The sequence below is a fragment of the Vespa crabro genome, chromosome 2, assembly GCF_910589235.1.
Source record: "Vespa crabro chromosome 2, iyVesCrab1.2, whole genome shotgun sequence".
Taxonomy (NCBI): Eukaryota; Metazoa; Arthropoda; class Insecta; order Hymenoptera; family Vespidae; genus Vespa; species Vespa crabro.
In genome coordinates, this window is record NC_060956.1 from 16,067,553 (window position 1) to 16,088,268 (window position 20,716).

Sequence of the window (20,716 nt, forward strand, 5' to 3'; positions counted from 1 at the left end):
GAAAGACTATAGTTAACGATTTCAATTAACGAACGTGAGCACGAATTGTAAATTAAAATAGTACGATCGAGTAAACGTTTTACAATTTAATTATATACATATAGTAATTTATTTTTATTATCATTGTTATCGAAGAAATAAAAGCGGTATATAAAATAATAAATAATATAATGAAATAATAATATAATATAATAAATGGCATATAAAATAGAAATGGTATATAAAATAAAAAAGTTTTAAGCGTATATATAAAATAACCGATAAACTTTATAACAATGTAAAATAAGAGAAAAAAATATACAGATCAATCAGATTGTAATCTGAAGAATCACGATAGGATACGCTTTACTCGTGTATCAGTTGATTGCTTCGTTTCTTTTGAAAGAAAAACTCCCATCTTGCGACTTCTACAAAGTATATATCTCTGACAATTGAACATATCATTTTTCACTAAAAGAAATACTACACTCATAGACTCATCTTAATGGGTTATATACATCTAAAAGGTTCAAAAAAAATCATTTTATGATTTTTCTTTCTGCATGTAACTTATCTCGTTAATAAAAAGTCATTAAATATATGTGGTATTTTAGAGTATATTTTCCAAGAAAAATATTAGGTTGGTGCGAATGAAATGTCGGATTCTTAAGTGAATATATTAAACTGCATATCTTTTTCCAAAAGCTGTTTATTTAATCAAAATATGCTCCATTTACTTCAATACACTTTTCCCAACGAGATTTTAATGCATTGAAGAAATTCTGATCTTTAGAATCAATGAACTCTGATATGGCATTTTTCAGACTGTCTTCATTTTCGTACTGTTTAGCCCGTAAAAACAGTTCTAAATGTTTAAATAAATGAAAGTCGGTTGGCGAAAGATCCGGTGAATAAGGTGGGTGCTGCAAAATTTCATATTTTAATCCATTTAATTTCGCAATTGTTTTGTACGATGTATGCGGCCGAGCGTTGTGGAGAAGTATTGGGCCATGCCGATTAACAAGTGATGGGCGTATAATTTTTAATTTTTCATGCATTTCTTCAATGTACTGGCAATACTTTTCGGCTGTAATTGTCATTCCAGTTCGAAAGAATGAGTCGTGTATTACTCCAGTCACATTCCACCAAACTGTGATTAAAATTTTCCATGGATGAAGTGACGGCCGTGCAGTATGAGCACAAGCCTCATCCCTATCAAGCCACCGAGCACACCTTTTCCTATTGTCGTAAAGAACCCATTTTTCATCACAAGTAATGATCCGATCGAAAAATGGATCTTGATTAAATCGGGTTAGCAATGATGAGCATACGTTCAAGCGATCCAGCTTATTTCGCTCGGTTAGTTCGTGCGGTATCCACTTATCCATTTTTTTCACCTTGCCAATTTCAGAAAGATGTCGCAATATTGTTGTATGGTCAACTTCCATTCTGGCAGCAAGTTCTCTTGAAAAAACAGTTGGATTTGTTTTCACCAATGCTTTCAGAGCATCATTTTTCACAGACATTTCGGGTCTTCCACGCGGTTCATTTTGCAGGGAAAAATCACCAGACCGAAATTTTTCAAACCAACCCTGCACTTTTCGATCGTTCACAGTATTCTCCCCAAACGCCTGGTTTATATTGCGTGCAGCTTTTGCAGCATTATTACCAAGTTTATACTCATATAAGAAAATTACACGAATATCGGTTGAATACATATCGGTGCAAAATTCAAAGCAAATAACAAAAGGGAACAGTTTTGAGAAAATCTTCTTTGCTAAAATGTGACTCTGGCAATGGAAAGTACGACTATAAACCAGGTTATGTCAAAAACAAAAGGATAACAAAACCAAGGAAACAAACGTTCATTTAAAGAAAATCCGACATTTCATACGCACCAACCTAATATTAAAACAATCTTCTTGGAGTTATCGATGTTAAATCAAGCAAAGTCGTTTTTAGGGTATTATCAAAAAGAAAAAAAGAACAAAAAAATAAAAAGCCCTTAAAGTATATTTAAAAATTTTCAACTTGAAGAAGCCGATTTTTAATATTTTCATTTAATAAAGAAATATAGATGATTGAATTTACCATGCAATTTCCAATAAAAAGTTTCAGTAATTTTTTTTACTGATTAAAAAGGAACTATGGCTCTTAAAAAAGTTTGTATGACAATAAAAACTAAATAATGATATGAGAAATAATCGTATCAAATTTCATTCAAATTGATTCAAATAAGTTTTTAAAATATCATTGGCACCGATTTGAAAAACATAGTTTTGAGAGAACAGTGTTTAAAGTTTAAAGTGCATGTAATGTTGAACTCAGTAGAGTTAACTTCAAACGGTTGTAACTTTATCAATTTTTTGAATTTTCTGATGAAATTTTCAGAAAATATTCTTAAAGGATAATACTAATATATATGTATCGAATAAAAATATTTTTGGAAAGTATTTTGTGAATTTTCTAGGTATATGTAAATCCTTAAAAGACAATTTAAAGTACAAAGTGTCTATGGAAAAACTAGTACATTATTTGAAGCAGCGTTTCTCAATCTATCGGCCGCGGTTTAATATTGGACCACGTTAAATTTTTCTTTTTATATGTCACAAAATGATAATTGTTACTTTGCGTCGAACCGAAGAAAGTTATTGGAAAATAATTTGTAAGAAATTATCAGAAAGTTTTCCAGGAATGTTCTTGCAAATTCGCAAGAATACCATAACAACCCTCTCTTTAATATAATATTCATATAAGATAGTTAAATGTTGATCTAAAGCACACTAAACTATGAACTATTAAATAATAGAATTATATAAATATATACATATATACGTGCACCCAAACACACACACACACGCGTTTGCGCAAATTTGTATATCATGTGTATACGTATACATGTATAACTAGATAAATATGTATTAAATATGCATATTGTTATTTACATTTGTTTATTATATTAAATATATATCTGTTTATATATATATATATATGTATATAATACATATATATATATATACATAATAAATTTCATAATATATATATAATAAATAATACATAATATATATATAATACATATATATATATACATAATAAATTTCCAAAGACCGGTAAGATTAATTTAATTTTACAAATTATTAGGAATATTGGATCGAAATGAGAAAAATGATGATTTTTTTATAAAATCGAATTTTCATCGATATTCATAAATCAACTGGCTTCTCGAAGATTTTCACGAAACGATAGATAAAAATTGATTTACTTGATAAAATGCGAAACAAGTAAACGTTTTTACAGTTCACACTATTTACATGGAAATTTTGTACAAGCGTTATCTGAGAATCGCTGCATCTCATGTATGAAATATCACGAAGAATTTTCGCAGGAGTTTTCGATCGTACATTGACTACATCGATAAGATATGCGCGAAGTTAAAAATATTTTGTCTTTTGTCAAACGTATATATTTTTTTATACTGCATTGTAATAAAATAAAAGAAACAGTTTTAATGAATTCATCAATGATTAATAAAAGTAATGGATGAGATTGTTTATATGGAATAAATTTTATCAAGGAAATTTTGAAGGATGTCCTTGGGAAACATTTATCAAATTTCCGTAACTTGTTAAAATTCACCAGGGAAATCGCATTGTTTACATTTCATATTGAAAAGTGCCAGAATATTGGGTCATGTTGCGCTATTGATGATACGTTCTGGTCTATCAACATGTACGAAAAGAAATCGTTATAGTGCCGCTTGTTACTTTTTAAAAAAATTCTTTTCATATAGGTACATTATATAATAAGACTATATTATCAGTTGGGTCGAGAGGAGGTCGACAATATTATAATACAGATGATATTATTCTCTCTGTCTGGGGGAGGGAAGGAGGAAGAAAACTGTTTATTATGCGCATGCGCGACAATTCTTTCAATAAAACAAAGCAAGGATGCTAACTCACGTCCCTTAAATACACACTATTTGGAACATTCAGAAATTTATTAATTCAATTTAATATATTCTTTAAAATTTAAAGACAATATTTCTATTCTATTACTAAAATATATTATAATCTTTCCCACGAGGATGAAAAATTTTATTTAGAGTAATTCAGTGTAAGATAATCCTGCCATGGTCCTAACGATTATTAATAAAACTTATGAACGGTATTCTTTGTTTATTTTCGATTAAGAAATTATGTAAGTTATTCGTAATATAGACATAGAATATGTATTTTCAAAAGTTTTCTGATTGCTCTTTAAATCATAATTTATTAACGATTTACCAAAAAAAATAACTTTTCCTAAATACAGTGCACTAATATAATATTTGAAGGTCTTGCTTATATTCCTACGATGAGATATAGAAATTAGAATTAGAAATTAGAATTATCGAAAAAAAAACAAGTAAATTATTATTCCACGATTTTCAGGTTAGATAGATTTTTTGATCGATCGAAGTCATCAACTGGAATAATTGACCTATCACAAAATTATATGTTATTACATCCTTACGACATAAATCTGACTGCTTACGACAATGATGGATTTTTATTCTTTGCATTAATCATTTTTAATGGCGAATGTCTATTATGCGCTTTCTTAAATGAAGAATAACAATCGGAACAACATGTGGCTCATATAATTGAAGAAGATACGAAGAAAAATAAAGAACCAAAACCTGGCTCAGCTGGTTCTTTGCAAGCTATTAATAAAAAGAGATCCTTGACAAACACGCCAGACACAATGCTTTAATTCAATCCCCAATACGTCATCAGGTGTAGTTCAACGAATTAGAAGACATAGGAAACTGAATAGTTTCAAGCGCCAAAGTAACAAAATGTGTTAAAAATTCCGCCAAGCCGAAACGTAAAAATGTTATGAAAGATCCATTTTCGAATGTTAATTTTTCGAATTTTGCAATCCAAAAGTCTGAAAGTTTTGAGGAAGAAAATAATGCTGAATGCGTCGGATATGGGAAGTAGTATTCCTAAAGAAGACCACTAAATTCGATGTATGAGATACATTAAGTGGCTTCACAAAGGATGTTCAACACTTTTAAATTTGTGATACTTGTGGTGAAGTTATGTTCGAATAATAACTTTTTCTTTTATTTTGTACAAAACCTTTTTGTTTTTTACCTGGGCCATGACACCCTAAATCACGTGTCATTTTATATTACAGTCTGAGTGAGATGATCTTGTGCATCGAAAATGGAATTTCTTTTTTTTTTAATCTAGGATTATTTTTTTAATTTATCTTGATATTATAACTTCTCTATGTATCTATTTTTACAAATATATTTTTCTGCTTTGAAGAAAGATTAAATATAGAATGTACTGAAGTTTAAAAAAAAAAGAGTGAATCATTACTTCCTGACTTACCTTATATTCTTTATCCTTTATTATCATTATATAATGTATCCTACTTCTATTTACGTCTACAATGGTTATATAATTTAATTTCGTATTTAACCATCTGCGCATAACACCTTGCATATAATGGATAAAGTAAATAACTTTTTTGTGACCTAACTTCATCAGTGACCCTTCCACTTATGGAGACTAGCAATATAGTCTTATTACATACATCATTTTTTCCAAGATCCCATGACACAAACTCCTAGTTAATTTAAATTTCAATTACAAATTATTACATTTCTCCTTGGCCTTATAAACTTTCAATTATATTTTGCGCTTCTAGAGAATTAATATTTTTGAGTGAAAAACGAAGGAAGTAAAAAGATTGATATATCAATATAAACTTGATCCTGGAAGACTATCCTTCGTAGATTAAAGTTCCTTTAACTTCGTTCCTTTTTAACAAGACCCTACAATTAAGATTTAATTCGAATCCATTGGAGTTTTCATCAAAACCTCTCGTAGATTAATATAACGAGATTGCAGTAACATGATTGAGTGGATTTAAATTGCGCATGGTTTGTCTCCGTAAACAACAGAACGGTATTATTCGAGTTGACCGTTTCTATCTTGTGAATTAGCGAAACGTTATAATAATGTAAAATACCAGAAGCAATATAAATCTACATACATGGATATGTATATATGTTTGTTCATTTGCATTATACATGGATGTTGTTATTCACATATGTATACATACATATATTGTATATATCTATCGTTGTATTTAACGTATTTAAACATCCACATAAATAATATCCGGTAAATGTAATTATGTATATATTATAGATTTTCTCAATTTTTACATGTCACATGAATTTGATTTTAGAAATGTACTTAAAATACTATATATAACATGTGTATGTATATACATATATATCAGAGACAGTTTAGATGTGACCTAGTAGCAATATTTTTCGGACGAAGAGAAGAATTTACATAAAGAACGTTAGGAAAACGGTCGAGGATGGAAAAGATTTATGTGATCGAGCAAAGGTGCAACCTCTTCTTCCACGGAATCGAAACCAGCCGCGTTCGCTTTTCCTCGAATTTGCATAATCGATTGTCAAACCCCTGCCTGAATCTTCAGGTAATGTCGAAAGGTATCTGTTACGATCGTTCGACCTCTTTTCTAGATCGAAATAGATGCGAATCTAATCATCATGATTTGTCTGCACGCACAGGCATTTTGCATTTTCCTTTCTCTTTTAAGAAAACGTTTATATTTATTGTATTCGATCGAACTGAAGAATAAAAGATAATCTGTTAAATCGAATATTTAATTAAAATATTTGAACGTCCATCCGAAAAACATCTTGTCATGGCACGATAAATAATTCAACAATAATTATACTTTTTCTTGTTTTTTTCTCTTTTTTTTTTTTTTTTTTTTTAACGACATTATCAATGCAAACATAAAAAGTCCAACACATGACGAATGACTTTCGACATTTCCTTTAACATTATTCATTCATAACCCGAATTAAATGACGTACATGTAAAAACAATTGATCTTACAATTTCATTATTGAATTCTTTCTTTCTCTTTCTCTTTTATATTCATGAGAGAAAGAAGGAAAAAAAAAGTAAAGAAGTCCCTTGCCAATAGTCGATAAAAAGGTTCTAAAAAAAACTATCAAAGGTATTAGATTTATCGTAGGAATCAGATAAATGAAACGAAATTGGATACGTGCATGGATGAGAAATAATGGAAGGGTCGTTCAGAATGAACAATTTTGTCGATCCTTCGACAAAAGCTCCGATCGACAAGAAGACGAAACAAAAACAGTCGTAAAATAATCACGACCTTCCATGCCGATCTACGAAGAGACCCCTCACGATCGACTCATGTTATTTCTGGAAAATTTCCCGCTCGGCCGAACGTTTACAAGAGTATGGGAGTTTAAACGGGTTCGATGTCAAGATAAATATTATCAACACGTGGCGCGCTCCCTAAATCACGCCGCGAGACGTCGATCTCGATCGTCAAACGAGAAACTCCAAGTTACTCGACCTGCTTTTCTCGAACAATTTGCATAGCAAAACGATTGTCAGGCGCTTTTACACTTCTAGTCTAAAGAATTTCACTATCCTAATGTTCAGATCATTTTCAGATCAGAAGACGTTCTATCGGCACGATTTTATCTATGTTAATTGACTAGTACCTTTCGTGATGATGTTCCAATCTCATGATATTATCTCAAAAAAAAAAAGAAAAGAAAAAAGAAAAAAATATAAACCAACTATACATAAAATAAAATCCAACGTTTTTGTCCGATTGTGATCTTTGTCGGACGTATGAATACATTGTAGTTTTAAATTCTATAATCGATCGTGTTTCATCGAAAAAGAATTAGATTATTTTCTTCGCGTTTTATATATTTAATACATATCTTTTCTATAAATATAAAATGTAAAACACAAAGAATATATATATATATATATATATATCATATATACGTAAAATATTATAACCATATTCGTTTTTAGAGAAAGATTTGAATCAAGACATACATTAAGATTTATTTTCATTTTCATTGTTCACTCTATTCATTCATTGATCATTCTCATCGCCTAATTGTTAACTTCTTTATAGCCAAGGGCTCAGATATTTCCATCGACATCTTTATTTAGGATGTTATACATTATACTACATAGTACTGTTTATACGCAAGAGACGTTGTAAAAGATGGTCGTTAAAAGCTCGAATCCGTCGGCCATAAAATTTCTCCCTTGTCTTGTTTAACGTTTCACGTCCAGTACTCGCTAAGAAAGTTTCAAACCTGCGTTTTGTGTCTCGCATTATGAGAATAATATCCCTCGCAAATTTTTTCGCAGAAAAACGTCTACACCAGATTAAGAATATCTCTTCGACATTTTATACTCTTTCAATTTGTTCGTTGTAATACATTTAGAAAAAAGGAAATGATAACTATTAAAAAATTGTTTCCGATATTTAACAATATCATTAAAAATTTGTATTATTTCTCTCTAGGGATTACGACGAAAAATTAGCTGCTTTCTTTTTTTTTATATTCGAAAAAAGAAATTGAAGTATTCAGAAATCGTTTCTGATGTTACGCAACGTCGTTAAAAATGTACATTTATTTTTCCACGAATTACAACAGGAAGAACGTCATATAACTAAAAGGATCTCATAGTATTCTCTGACCAACAGGCATGGAGATGCACTTGTCGCAAATGGACCGCATAAGAGGACTTATCGGTTAAAACTCTACGCTTTTCGGAGAACCTTTCCATTTTCAACGAAAAGCTTATAATACTTTCAAGAAGAATTCATAGAATAAGATAATATTACTGTGAGGCCGATTCAATAAAATCCAATCACCACAGGTAGAGTTTAAATTAACTGGGTGGTAATCGAATAAAAATGCGAAATCATAAAATTAAGTTTTCTTTTTTTTTTACATTCTTCGATTTTAGCTTCGACATCGATTATCTTTCAAATCAAATCATTAAAAATCAAACTATATTAGTACCTTTATACTTTATTTTTATTTAATCCTCCTTTAATGCATGATTTATTATCTTTAGTAGACTTTTGACAAAATAAATTTATTCTAGCATTTATATAAATATTAAAACGAAAATAATGATAAAACTATATTATCATTTCATTTGCGAGATTTAAAGAAAAATATAATTACAGGTACATTACATGGCACATTAAACATTAATATGTTGTAATTTTGCACATGCATTTAGGGTTTAATGTATATAGCGCATGACTTGCGTAAAAATTTATAGTCAAATATCAATATTATATAAAATCAGAACGAACGCTGATAAGATATTGTTATATATACGTTTGTTTTTGTATAAACGATCGTTGTTAATTATAAGGTACATCGTTGTACATACACAATATGTCAATGTTGAGCACGATATGTTGTCTTGTGCTGCGTTGCGTTGCTGAATAAACAACGTATGGTATACTTATAGGTAGTAATAAATTTCTAACATATACCCCCATTAATGATACTCAATTAAGAGAAAGGGTATACTAAGGATACACCATATAAACTCGTAATTAGTAAATTTCTTTTTTCCTTTCTATCAAAAGAATAATCGGGAATCACTAGAAATATAATAATAATAATAATAATAATAATAATAATAATAATAATAATAATAATAATAATATTTATAGTAATAATGATACAGAAAATCTCTCAAAGAAGTGAACTAAATATTGTTAAAAAATTTCAAGAAAAGTATTAATTAATTATACGAATATTATATTTTTATTTTATCATTTTCAAGGACTCGAGTTCAAGTGATTTTCCTTTTTACTTTTTATCAGAATCTTAACACAACTTTCACAAGTCTACCTTCAATCCGGCAATAACTTCGAATCAAATTCTGGATTTGCATGGTAGTTGGAATTTAGATTTAAACGACAATTTTGTTTCTTTTTCTTTCGTTCTTTTTCATAAACATATCGCGTGTGGATAAATGGATAAATGTAGTAAGTGTATAGAAGTTGACTATACAATTTTCTTCGATATCCATCCCTTTTTCTCATCCCTTTTTATTTTCTCTGAAATCGTTTAACTCGGTCACGAAAAGCAGATGTTAATCGAAACCATTATCATTCGTCAAAAAGCTTTCATTCTTTTTTGTTGTATTTCATGGAAAATCGACGAATAATTCACAAAGGAATAAACGCTTTTGAATAAAATTTTTAGATATGAACAATTTTTATTTCATTCTTATAAAATTTCTTAATTAAAGTATTCTTAATTAAAGCAGAGAGTCCGATAGCAGTTTCATAAAAAGTTTTATATTAATCTCCAACGTGCGAGCACTTTTAAAGTTTCTCGTGAACGATCAAAAAGTATTTTGGATTTGTTCAAAATTCGGAATGAGATAAAATAATGAGAGAGAAAAAGATAAAAGATTTATATTATAAGAAGTCGAACGTAGAAACAAATACAATCGTTAGACGCATAGTAATTAATTATTGGCGTTGCAAAATATATTATAGAATGGAAATATTGAAATATTGTATGACATCATTAAAGTTCACCACTAGGTATTAAGAAAAATTAGGAAAAGGATGAGATGGTTATAAAAAAAATAAACTCGTGCCACATTGATAAATTAATTAAAAAGAAAAGTGAAATTTAAAATGTAAATTCTATTTAGATGATTTTATCATAAGAATTCTCACGTGGGAAACGATTTATCGATAATTAAATATTTTTCTTTATCATCGTAATTTTACGTTTTATTTATTTGTCTGATCTATTAAACGATTATATTATTATTTCAAATTATATTCTCATTCAATATATTATTAGACTGTCATATTAAAATATAATTTTTATATATCCTGATTATATTTTTTTTATTATACATTATAATATATCAATCAAATAAAAATATCTTCTATATTATCATTAATTATTCATTAAACTCATCATGCTCTGTGTACATGTAATATTAATAATAACCTTCACTATTATCACAATCTTGATGTTCCCATTTAACCAGTTTACAATTTATTTGAGTCTCGTGGATCACTATAAAACGTAGTTATTAAAGGGAACGTTTTGAGCTCGGTAAAGAACCGGAAGTACGGGCGCAAGGTCGAGATGAACGTCTCTTAAAATGTCTCTTCGAGACGCGGCACCTGACACGATCTAACCTAGTGCTAGAAAGCTCGCCGGCACTCGAGATTGCGTCAGGTCCTGGCAAACGTGCCGAAAGAGATAAAGCGATGGCGGGTGCTCTTGCCGATATCTCTTCGTTCTAGCTTCTTTCAACGAGATAAAGACACTTAACTCCTGGCTCAACTCTTTCAATTTCAATCGCTTTTAAGTCTACGTTCGAATTGACGACTCTTCGATTTTATTCTTAATGCATTTAGCCTCGACTTAACCCTTAAATGTATATAATCGCAGAAATAAAATATATTAATCCATTTATTACAAGTTTGCTTTTTATTCAATTTTGTACAAAAAACATTATGATATCTATAATTATTTTTTCGCTTTAATATTTTCTTCATATAGTTGGTATATACATATATTTTCTTTTGTTTTTTTTTCTGAAAAATTTCTACAACAATAAATCACGCATTAAAGGGTTAATCATTAATTCTAATTCTAGGCTTAATTCTAATTCGAATATAGAAAAGTTATGTTAGTGGAATGAGATACGTTTTAGTTGGGTAGATTCTGAAATATTTTACGCAGTCAATAATTGAAAATATTTTATTATTTGAGAAAATCTCTAATATATGATATATATATATATATATATATATATATATATATATATATATATGCATGTATTGTATAATAGACGCTGTTTGTGGATACATAGGTACGTGATAATGGAAGTTTGGTAGTCTTGACTAGACTTAACTAGATTGGTCCTTCGAGGTAACGACGTTGGAGTTGGAAAGGCATAAGATATAGGAAAAGAAGAAAAGATTAGGATTAGGGTCAGATTAGACCATTTCAACGAACGACTTTTTACTTAATTATCTTTTCTGTCTCTAAAAGGCTTGCTTGAATTATACAAACTTTCTTTACCTTTCGTTCAAACAATTTTTTTTTCTTTTACGACAAACACATCCTCGAACATTCGAACATTTTTCTTTTACTTCGTGAAATAAATCAATATAATAAAAAAGTCTCTCAACATCCATTTTTACCATTTTTATGCTTCTACTCTTGTATCTTAATAACTAGAATAGGAATATGTCGACTCTGACTCTGTTCATATTATAATTAATATAATAATTATTTTGTAATAAGAATATTGAAATGGAAAACTATTCATACAATGCTGCATACATTTTTTAATGTTATTATTGATAAAATATTACTGCCTTTTATTCCCTTTGCGAGCAATTTCTTATTTTTCCGACTATTTAATAATATGTAATAGTATATAACATTATATAATAATAACATTATATAATATATAATATATAACATTATATAATATATAATATTATATAATATTATATATAACATATATATAATATTAGAGAGAACGTTACAAGTACGAAACTCGCATATAATACTTATATAGTAATAAGTAAGCAATTTGCATATTAAAATTTGTAATCATGATCGAATATGTATATTGTATTCTTCGATATATTATTTATCAACTATTTCTATAAATAGTAGCCGCTAAAAAATTCTCTAAATTTCTCGCTTTATGAAAGTTCGAAAAATTTTAAAGGAGACTCTTTATAAGAGTTTTGGACCCTTAATCATTTTAAACAACCCTAAATCATTTGTTTCATTTCTTATAAAAAATATCAGATAATAAATTAATAAAATTTGTTTCAACTTTATCAAGACAAAAATACATATAAGATAAAATGTTCATTCGCTCGAATAAAAATAATGAATCATTAAATTGCACAATAAAATGGTAATGAAAACAACAATTTTAAATCTATTTTTAAATAGAATTAAATATATAAAACATAAAATTAGAATCAAAACGATATACAACGAATCATCGACTATATAGATAAATTAAATAAATACTTATATACATATGTAGATAGTGATATTTGTGATAATATGTCAAGCAAAATAGAGGAATATATTTTGTCGAGTTTGATCGATGTAGGATCGCGATGGGGTCGACTTATCGTTTCTGGCCATTCAATATCTAGCGTTTTTTTTCTCTCCCCAACTTTCTCTATCATTATTCACCATCGCAACAACGTTATTTCAACGTTTTCTGGTTAACGACAGTAGTCAAGTCACCGTGGTTTTGGCCTTTTAAATCTTGTTCGTTCGACCGTGAAAGATGTCGAGAGTAAAGGAGCAACGATTGCTTTGTCAGCTCGATCAAGTCGATCGAAGGATCGTTTTTTCTTTTTTTTATCCCTTTCGCACGTTCCTTCGGTTTCCTTCAATTCCCCAAAAAAGATGATAATCGAGCGAAAAGCATAGAATGAGGTAAACTAAATCGGTCCACCGAAAGTATTCTCGCTCGTATTTATTTTCAGTACTGGCCGTCAACCGCATCCGGACATTCCTTTTATTTCTTTCATCAACGTAACGTTGATCTTTTCTATCGAAAATGCGATAACGAACGAGCGATCTCAAGTATCGACGAAGAGATAATATAGTAAACACAATATCGCTGACTTTTTCGAAAATTCTTCAGACAAAAGCAAGGGAGAGAAAAAAGAGAGGAAGAGAGAGAGAGAGAGAGAGAGAGAGAGAGAGAGAAAGAGAGAAAAAATTTATCCTATGATCGTCCACATTGTCAACGGAGAGTATAGACTTCATATAAGGGTGGTTAAAGAACTCTTCCCCTTTCTTTCTCTCCCTCTCTCCCTCCTCCCTCTCTCTTTTAGATAGAATCGCTTTCAAAGACTCTTGATCAGTGAGTAGACACACGTTATTCCGTAATGGTGCGTGAAAATAAAGGGAGACCATGTTAAACTTGAATAACCGCGATCCATGTGAACCCTCGACTTATTATTTCCTCGATTCGATGACATCGTTTTTTTTCTTTTCTTTTTTTTTTTTAATAAATAAATTTCAATAACGAAAGATCGTTAATGAGATTTTACTAAAAAAAAAAAAAAAAAGAAAGAAAGGAAGAAAAAGAAAAATCAGAGAAATGTCATTAACGATGTAAACTTTGTATAAAGATGTTTTGTTTTGTTGGTTTTTTTTTCTTTTCCTTTTTTTTCTTTTTTTTTAATCTTCAAAGAAATTTGCAAACAAATAAATAAGAATTTAATAAAATTTTATGTATTTTTTTTTTCGCCGTTCAACACTCCACACACAGTGTCATCAACACATTTATTCAAATCTTATACGTACGTTATACAGAAATTTGTCAGCACACACGCACACACAATTACAGTCACAGAATGGGATATCGGAGCACTGACTTTTTCGTTCTATGAAAAATCAGGTACGTTTAATACGATTCTCTCAATGATCTCCCAAACTCCTTTTAAACAATGGAAAAAAGTTATTTTATAGAATTAAGTAATTACTTTTTAATATTTTCTCATTTAAATAGGGTTAAATGTTACCTTTGTTGTATAAATATTATACTTAGAATCCACGTGCACGCTCGTATACGAACGAGATGCATTTTCGAGCATAATGAAAATGGCCTTTAGTAGGTAACTTGGAGAAAGAGAGAGTGAGAGAGAGAGAGAGAGAGAGAGAGAGAGAGAGAGAGAGAGAAAGAGAAAGATAGAGAATAGTATTCCAAGAACATCTTCAACGTCGTCTAAGTCTTAAGATGATGCTAGGAAGCCGATGGAGCATCGTCAATTTGGCTAACGCGTTATTAACGCTGAACAACGATGCCATTCGGTTTTACGCGTTTCTCCGTGCTACGAAAACTTTCTCTCGAGTTTCTACTCGAAAATCTAAACGATTCGACAAAGTACTCTTCGAATGTAATTTTCGATGATCGTCGTTGAACTTTGAACTCTTTAACAGTTTTCTCATTATTCACCATTCGTTTGTCGTTGTCATAAAATATAAACAACGTTCGTTTATCTCAATAGATCTTGACTTGAAAAACAACTTCAACAAAATACTGAGGAAAAAGACATTTTGTTTGAAGAGTAAAAAAGAGATTTCATTCGCTGATACTCTCGTCAAGGTCATCGTCGTCGTCCTCTTCATCCCCAATGGATCTCGATCATCCCGGTGGTGTCTTTTTCTGCTTGCTGAGCTCCAGGAGAACAGGATAATGCAAATCGGCTGAATATTCCTGGCTCTGATCCAAGAGTTCCAGATGTCTCGACCAGACCTCGCTGTCGTATCGTTCGGTCTGCCTGGCTATGAAACTACGTTTGATCGCGGCTTCGGCGAATTTCTGAAACGTCGTTCCACGTCTAGGTGCTATCACCAGGGCTACACCGTCGTCAGCAAGCCAACCATAAATCGTTTCGACCAGGTCAAGCCTGGCATCGTCGAAGAAAAGACAATCTGCGCAGAGGATCACGTCGTAAGACCTTTTCTTGCTTGGTAGATCATCCTCCTCCTCGATGATGCGTGCCTGATAAAAATGGATCAAAGAAAAAAAGAAAAAATCTCGAAAATAAATGAAAATTTCGAAAAACACGGTAAACGACAGGAACGTTACGTGCTATCGAATTTTGTTGATATTCGTACGATCGAACGAATATCGAAGTATAAAAGAGACAATTCTTTGAAAGAACGTTTGAGTATCTGCATATATCTAAAACCATTCGATGAAAATGCTAGACCTTTTCAATCGAATCTATGTAATATTGACGAAACATTTATAAGCGGACAGAGTAAATGTTAATTTGTACATCAAAAACTCGATAGTCTAGTGAAAGCAGATTAGATGATAAACTTTGAGATTTCTCCGAGGAAATATCCAAGATAAAAAGAAATAAATAAATGAACGAAGAGTATTTTATAGCGCCATCTTAAAGATACCATTTTCACATATAAAAGCTATTAATTATTCTATCCTTATGAGTCGATGTGTAATTTTGTTAAAAATATATTCTTCAAATTTAAAAAAAAAAATAAAAAAATAAAAAAAAGACAAAAGGAAAAAAATGCTAGGAAGAAGACGTAGAACGAAAAAGCCGTCGATTTGATGAATAGAGTCGATACTCGACATTGTCACGAATGTATTCTTCGAAAAAAAATATAAAATTGAATAAAAGAAAAAAAAAGGAAAGAGGCTAAACGTTAAGTACAACCGGAAATACGAGGAGAGAGCTCGGTACGATCTACACAGGAAGTCGAACTAAAGTCTAGCCGGAAACATTGGAATGGTGCATCATCCACATAGCTATTCACGCGCGTTCCGTCTGGTCTGTGATAGAGAAAACGACCCGGAAGTTCTGTACAAGATTTAATATCCACGAATGAGCCGAACTTATAAAAGCTTCGTAAACTATCGATTCGCATAATAGAACAAACGTTTTTCGACTTGCTTGTTAACGGAATAACGTTATTATTAATTCGAACGATAAATGTGTATTTCCACGAAACAAATTGATCATATTATTATTAATTAAAATATAATCACTAAATAAATGGACAAAATACAAATGCAAATAAAAAGGATTATTAAAATTCTACTAAACGAATATAGATTGGTCTTTTTAAACCCATCGTATAAATTAATTATAAATTTTGTAAATATATATATATATATATATTGTTCATAAATATTTTATTATAATATATATTTCTATCTTTATATATGATATATATTTTTATTTTTATTTTTACTATAAAATTTCCTTGTTTCGTTCCTCGGAGTTCTTCGTTATTTTTTTATCGAACGAGGCACGATGTTCGAAATGATTCATCGAACGTGACGGGGAATGCATTACGTCGGGTCTTATACGAAATTGGTATGCGCATTGTCGAAGACAAGGGTGCACTTGACATTGTCGATGCCGATCACGTTAACATCGGTCAGAATGGCACACAACGAATCGCGTTATTCGGCCACGAGGGCATCGACCATGCGTTTCGAAATTTATCTGCTCTCTAATACTATGATCCATGTTGGAACATTGGACGTTCGATTAGAAGGCAAGAAAATATATTAATCCAAAATTATTAAAAAAAAAATCAATAAAATTGTTTAAAAAATAAGAATATAGACATGCATGGGACTAGAAAACAACAAAAAAATATCATTTAAAAATTATACAAAAAAAAAACTACATAAAATATAGAATAATAGATAGGATAAGAAGATAAAGTATCATTGAGAAATAATGTAAATAAATGCATAATAGAATAGCATGTAAATTTAAAAAAAAAAAATAAAAGAACAAATATGAGTATATCGTTATCGATACGATATCGTGATTGACTTTATGATCGACTTTACGATCGACATATATCAAATAATCGGTCTTACTAATGTAAGAGAAATCGGTTCAATCGAGATCAATAAAACTAAATGTATTGATCGTCGTTAAACTTTACGTAGTTCGATCGGAATGATCTCGAAAATTCGTAGCACCCTTTCGAGAGAAGATAATCACCTTTCGATTGCAATTGTTTGCGATAGCTTGCCTAAGAGCTCGTGCAGCCCTAGCCCATTGAAGAACCCCACACTCGACAAAATCAGCCATGTCGTTCCTCAGGACGATGCAACGAACGTTATCGACGCTGGTAACGTTGCCGTCGGTGAGCGTGACTGCACTGGGATTGCAGTATTTTGCAACGAGGATACCAGCAAGACAACTCATCCCACCACCAAGCTCGAGAACGCTTCTGTTTCGACAAATATCACGATTCTTTAGCAGATAATAAGCGAGACACTCCTCGGATGGCCAAACGCATACATTCCCAGTATTATTGAATCCAATCAGTTCGTTCGCAGTAAAATTCTTGTTTATCCTTCGTATCTGAACTTCAAAGAGTTCGTTCTCCAACATGGCGGAATACTCGTACCAACAAGAGTCAGAATCGGTCACAGTATTCTCTAACAGTATCGGCTTAAGCAAGCCAAAACTAGTGAAACGTCGTACGGAAATCTCTTCATCTGATTCTGATTGATAATCCGAAGAGCCTGTTAAAGCCTTTGCTAAGATACGCCATCTTCTTTGTGCTGTATTTGACTTATTATTTCTTCTTGTAATCGTCGAATCTCGATGGGATAATAAGTCTTCCGACATTTTTTTACTTTTTTGATTTATAAAAAATATCGTATTACAGATTCTTTTCAATGATTGGACATCAAAGCTTTCCAATCACTTTTTCAATCGTTTCTCTTTTATTTTTTTTTATTTTTTTTTTTTTTAAGTAAAGTTTTGTCTTCGATAGGATGAACAGGCACTCGGTAACAAAATCGTCATACTTCCAATCGAAGATATAATTTTTTTTTACAAATGAATGAACTCGTTTACAGAGACGAGTAGCACGCGTTCTTGATGCACGAGGGTGAATTTCCCGCGTGAACGAAAAGAGGGTAGTTAGAGGGTTGATCGTAGAGTAAGCAGACGGGTAAGGACGAGGATGGACGAAGGGACGGGGCAAGACTAAAAGCACGAAGCCAAGTTCTAACTCGCGCCACGCGGATGGCAAGCGTTCTCCACGCCGCGAATCGGCGCTTGCGCGTCTCTTTTCGTTCTATCTCGCTCACTCTTACGAGCTCTCGTATACTCTGTCTCTTTCTGACTACTACGACCCTATTCTTCACTATCTCTTCTCTCTCTCTCTCTCTCTCTCTCTCTCTCTCTTTCTCTATCTATCTATCTCTCTCTTTCTCTCCTTCTTTATATTTTCTCTTCGTGGGCTGAAACTGTCACTTTGTTTCTCGTTTCACACTCTTCTTTTTTTGCCTTTTTTCCTCATTTTTTCTTCTCTCTCTCTCTCTCTCTCTCTCTCTCTCTCTCTCTCTCTCTCTTTTTCTCTCTAAATTTTCTTCCTTCTTTTTCTTTGTCTTCCATCTCTTTCTTTTCTCTAAATTTATGTAAAAATTCACACCTAAAAGCTCCTGAATCGTAATTAAAATGCGAGATAATTGCTTATTAAAAGTTTGATAAACTCACGAATAATTCGTTTTATTATCTCGAGTGTTAATGTCCTACCCGACGGATAATTCGTTAACAGTTAAACTTTCTTTTTTTTTTTTATCTTCTTTTTTACTGATCAAAAGTTTAGACAAAAATGTTTTGGGTATCGTGTAAAGTTTCGAAAATTAGGCTGATTGATAATTCGCTCCTATTTTGTTATATTTCTTCTTCGAGATTATATATATATATATGAATGTATGTATGTATGTATGTATGTATGTATGTATGTATGTATGTATGTATGTATGTATGTATGTATGTATATATATATATATGTATGTATGTATGTATGTATGTGTGTGTGTGTGTATGTGTGTGTGTGTCATAGAAACTCATTGATGAATGATTACTTCTAGTTCAATGTGACAAGCATATTTGGTAAATCCTATGGCAGAAAAGTAAAGTTGGAAGTCGAAGAATTATATGCGAAGTGAGAAATATCTTTCGAAGTAAATCTTCTGATGTCCCTTTAAATTCCAACGGATTCTCTGAGTTCTGAAAAAATTCCTTATTTATCGCATTCTCCTCACAAACTTTTCTCGTTGAATCCTTCGTAGAAAACTTCTCGACAAAATTCGATCGAAAAAAAAAAAGAAAGAATCGTAGTGTAAAATAAAAAAGGAAAAAAAAGAGCAAAACAAAACACCACCAAAGTCAATTTTCTCGTTACTTTTCACGACAGTAGGTGTCAAGAGAACATGCTTTTGGAAAAGAGAAAAAAGTAATATTGTTCGTTTACCAATGTCTGTAGCAGTCGTGTCACGCGTCTGCTTTTACCACTGGCACTGAAAATCTAAGCCGCGTAGCTCGAATATCGTGCCAGCCATGTTCGTGGACATTAAACTGTCGCCGAAGCAACGTTTAAATCTTGGCCAAAGTCTTCGATAAAACGTGCCGGCGACCTGAAATTAATACGTTGCTCCGAGCGAACTTCTCGAAAGAGTAGGTACGCCTCTAATAATTAGTCGAACTTTACTTAGGAGGATATCAACCCTCTGTAACTTAATATAACTTTGAAGTCACATTCACACACAACGCACGCACGCGCGCACGTGCACACACACACACAGAGGGAGAGAGAGAGAGAGAGACGCACGCACATCTGTATTTTTTTATATCTTATTTTCGTCACGAAATTAATTATTAATTAATATCTAAAAGTTAATTTTTTTTTTGAACACAAAACAAGAAAATTGAATTCTAAAGAAGGTCAATTATTATTAACGATGAATTTTGTTTGAATTTTGTTTTGTTTTATCTATACTTGCATAGGAAAGATGAAGAATAACATAGAACTTCATTATGAATTCATTCGGTACCTTATAATTATTATCATAATAATTGTAATTATTATCATAATAATTATAATTATTATTATACTTTCTATCCTCTTATTTAATATTACTTAATACATTTTTTCGTTTTGTTTTCACTGTCAAAATTAATTTTCTATTCGGCAAATGTACAGTTTCGTCATACGCATAATAAACCAAACCATTAATACTCTATCCTGAAGCTTATACTTGCTCTCACTCGAAATCACATTACGCTAATCGATAATCTCATCTTCTACTTCTTCATCTTCCATTCTCGTTCCACCGTTTATGTCCCCGAAGCGATGAATCGTATTTTGACGTTGATTCAATTTTTTGTTTCACGATCGATACTCATCTCTCTTTCTATTTTTCGTAAAAATATATTCTCTTCTGTGTATATCTTCGTAATGTCATTATATATAATGTAGTTAATGTCT

At 31.1% G+C, this 20,716-nt stretch overlaps 2 protein-coding genes across 2 annotated transcripts in view; both read right to left on the minus strand.

Moving 5' to 3' along the window:
- The window catches only part of LOC124422028 (WW domain-binding protein 4), a 42,906-nt gene that overhangs the window by 14,763 nt on the left and 7,427 nt on the right, over positions 1–20,716 (minus strand). The gene's annotated exons all lie outside the window — the stretch shown is intronic.
- Positions 11,900–18,750, minus strand: LOC124422029 (calmodulin-lysine N-methyltransferase). Its single transcript, XM_046957909.1, has 2 exons — positions 17,428–18,750; positions 11,900–15,437 (listed from the first exon to the last, which is right to left on the minus strand). Exons 1-2 carry the CDS (start codon positions 18,061–18,063, stop codon positions 15,078–15,080), a joined length of 996 nt encoding a protein of 331 aa, XP_046813865.1. The 5' UTR covers positions 18,064–18,750; the 3' UTR covers positions 11,900–15,077.

Bases quoted from the DNA above. Each gene is read 5' to 3' on its own strand.
- LOC124422029 (XM_046957909.1), bottom strand. From the start codon at position 18,063: ATGTCGGAAGACTTATTATCCCATCGAGATTCGACGATTACAAGAAGA. The intron at 15,438-17,427 runs GTGATTATCTTC...CATTTTTATCAG, and splicing joins CAAACAATTGCAATCGAAAG to GCACGCATCATCGAGGAGGA.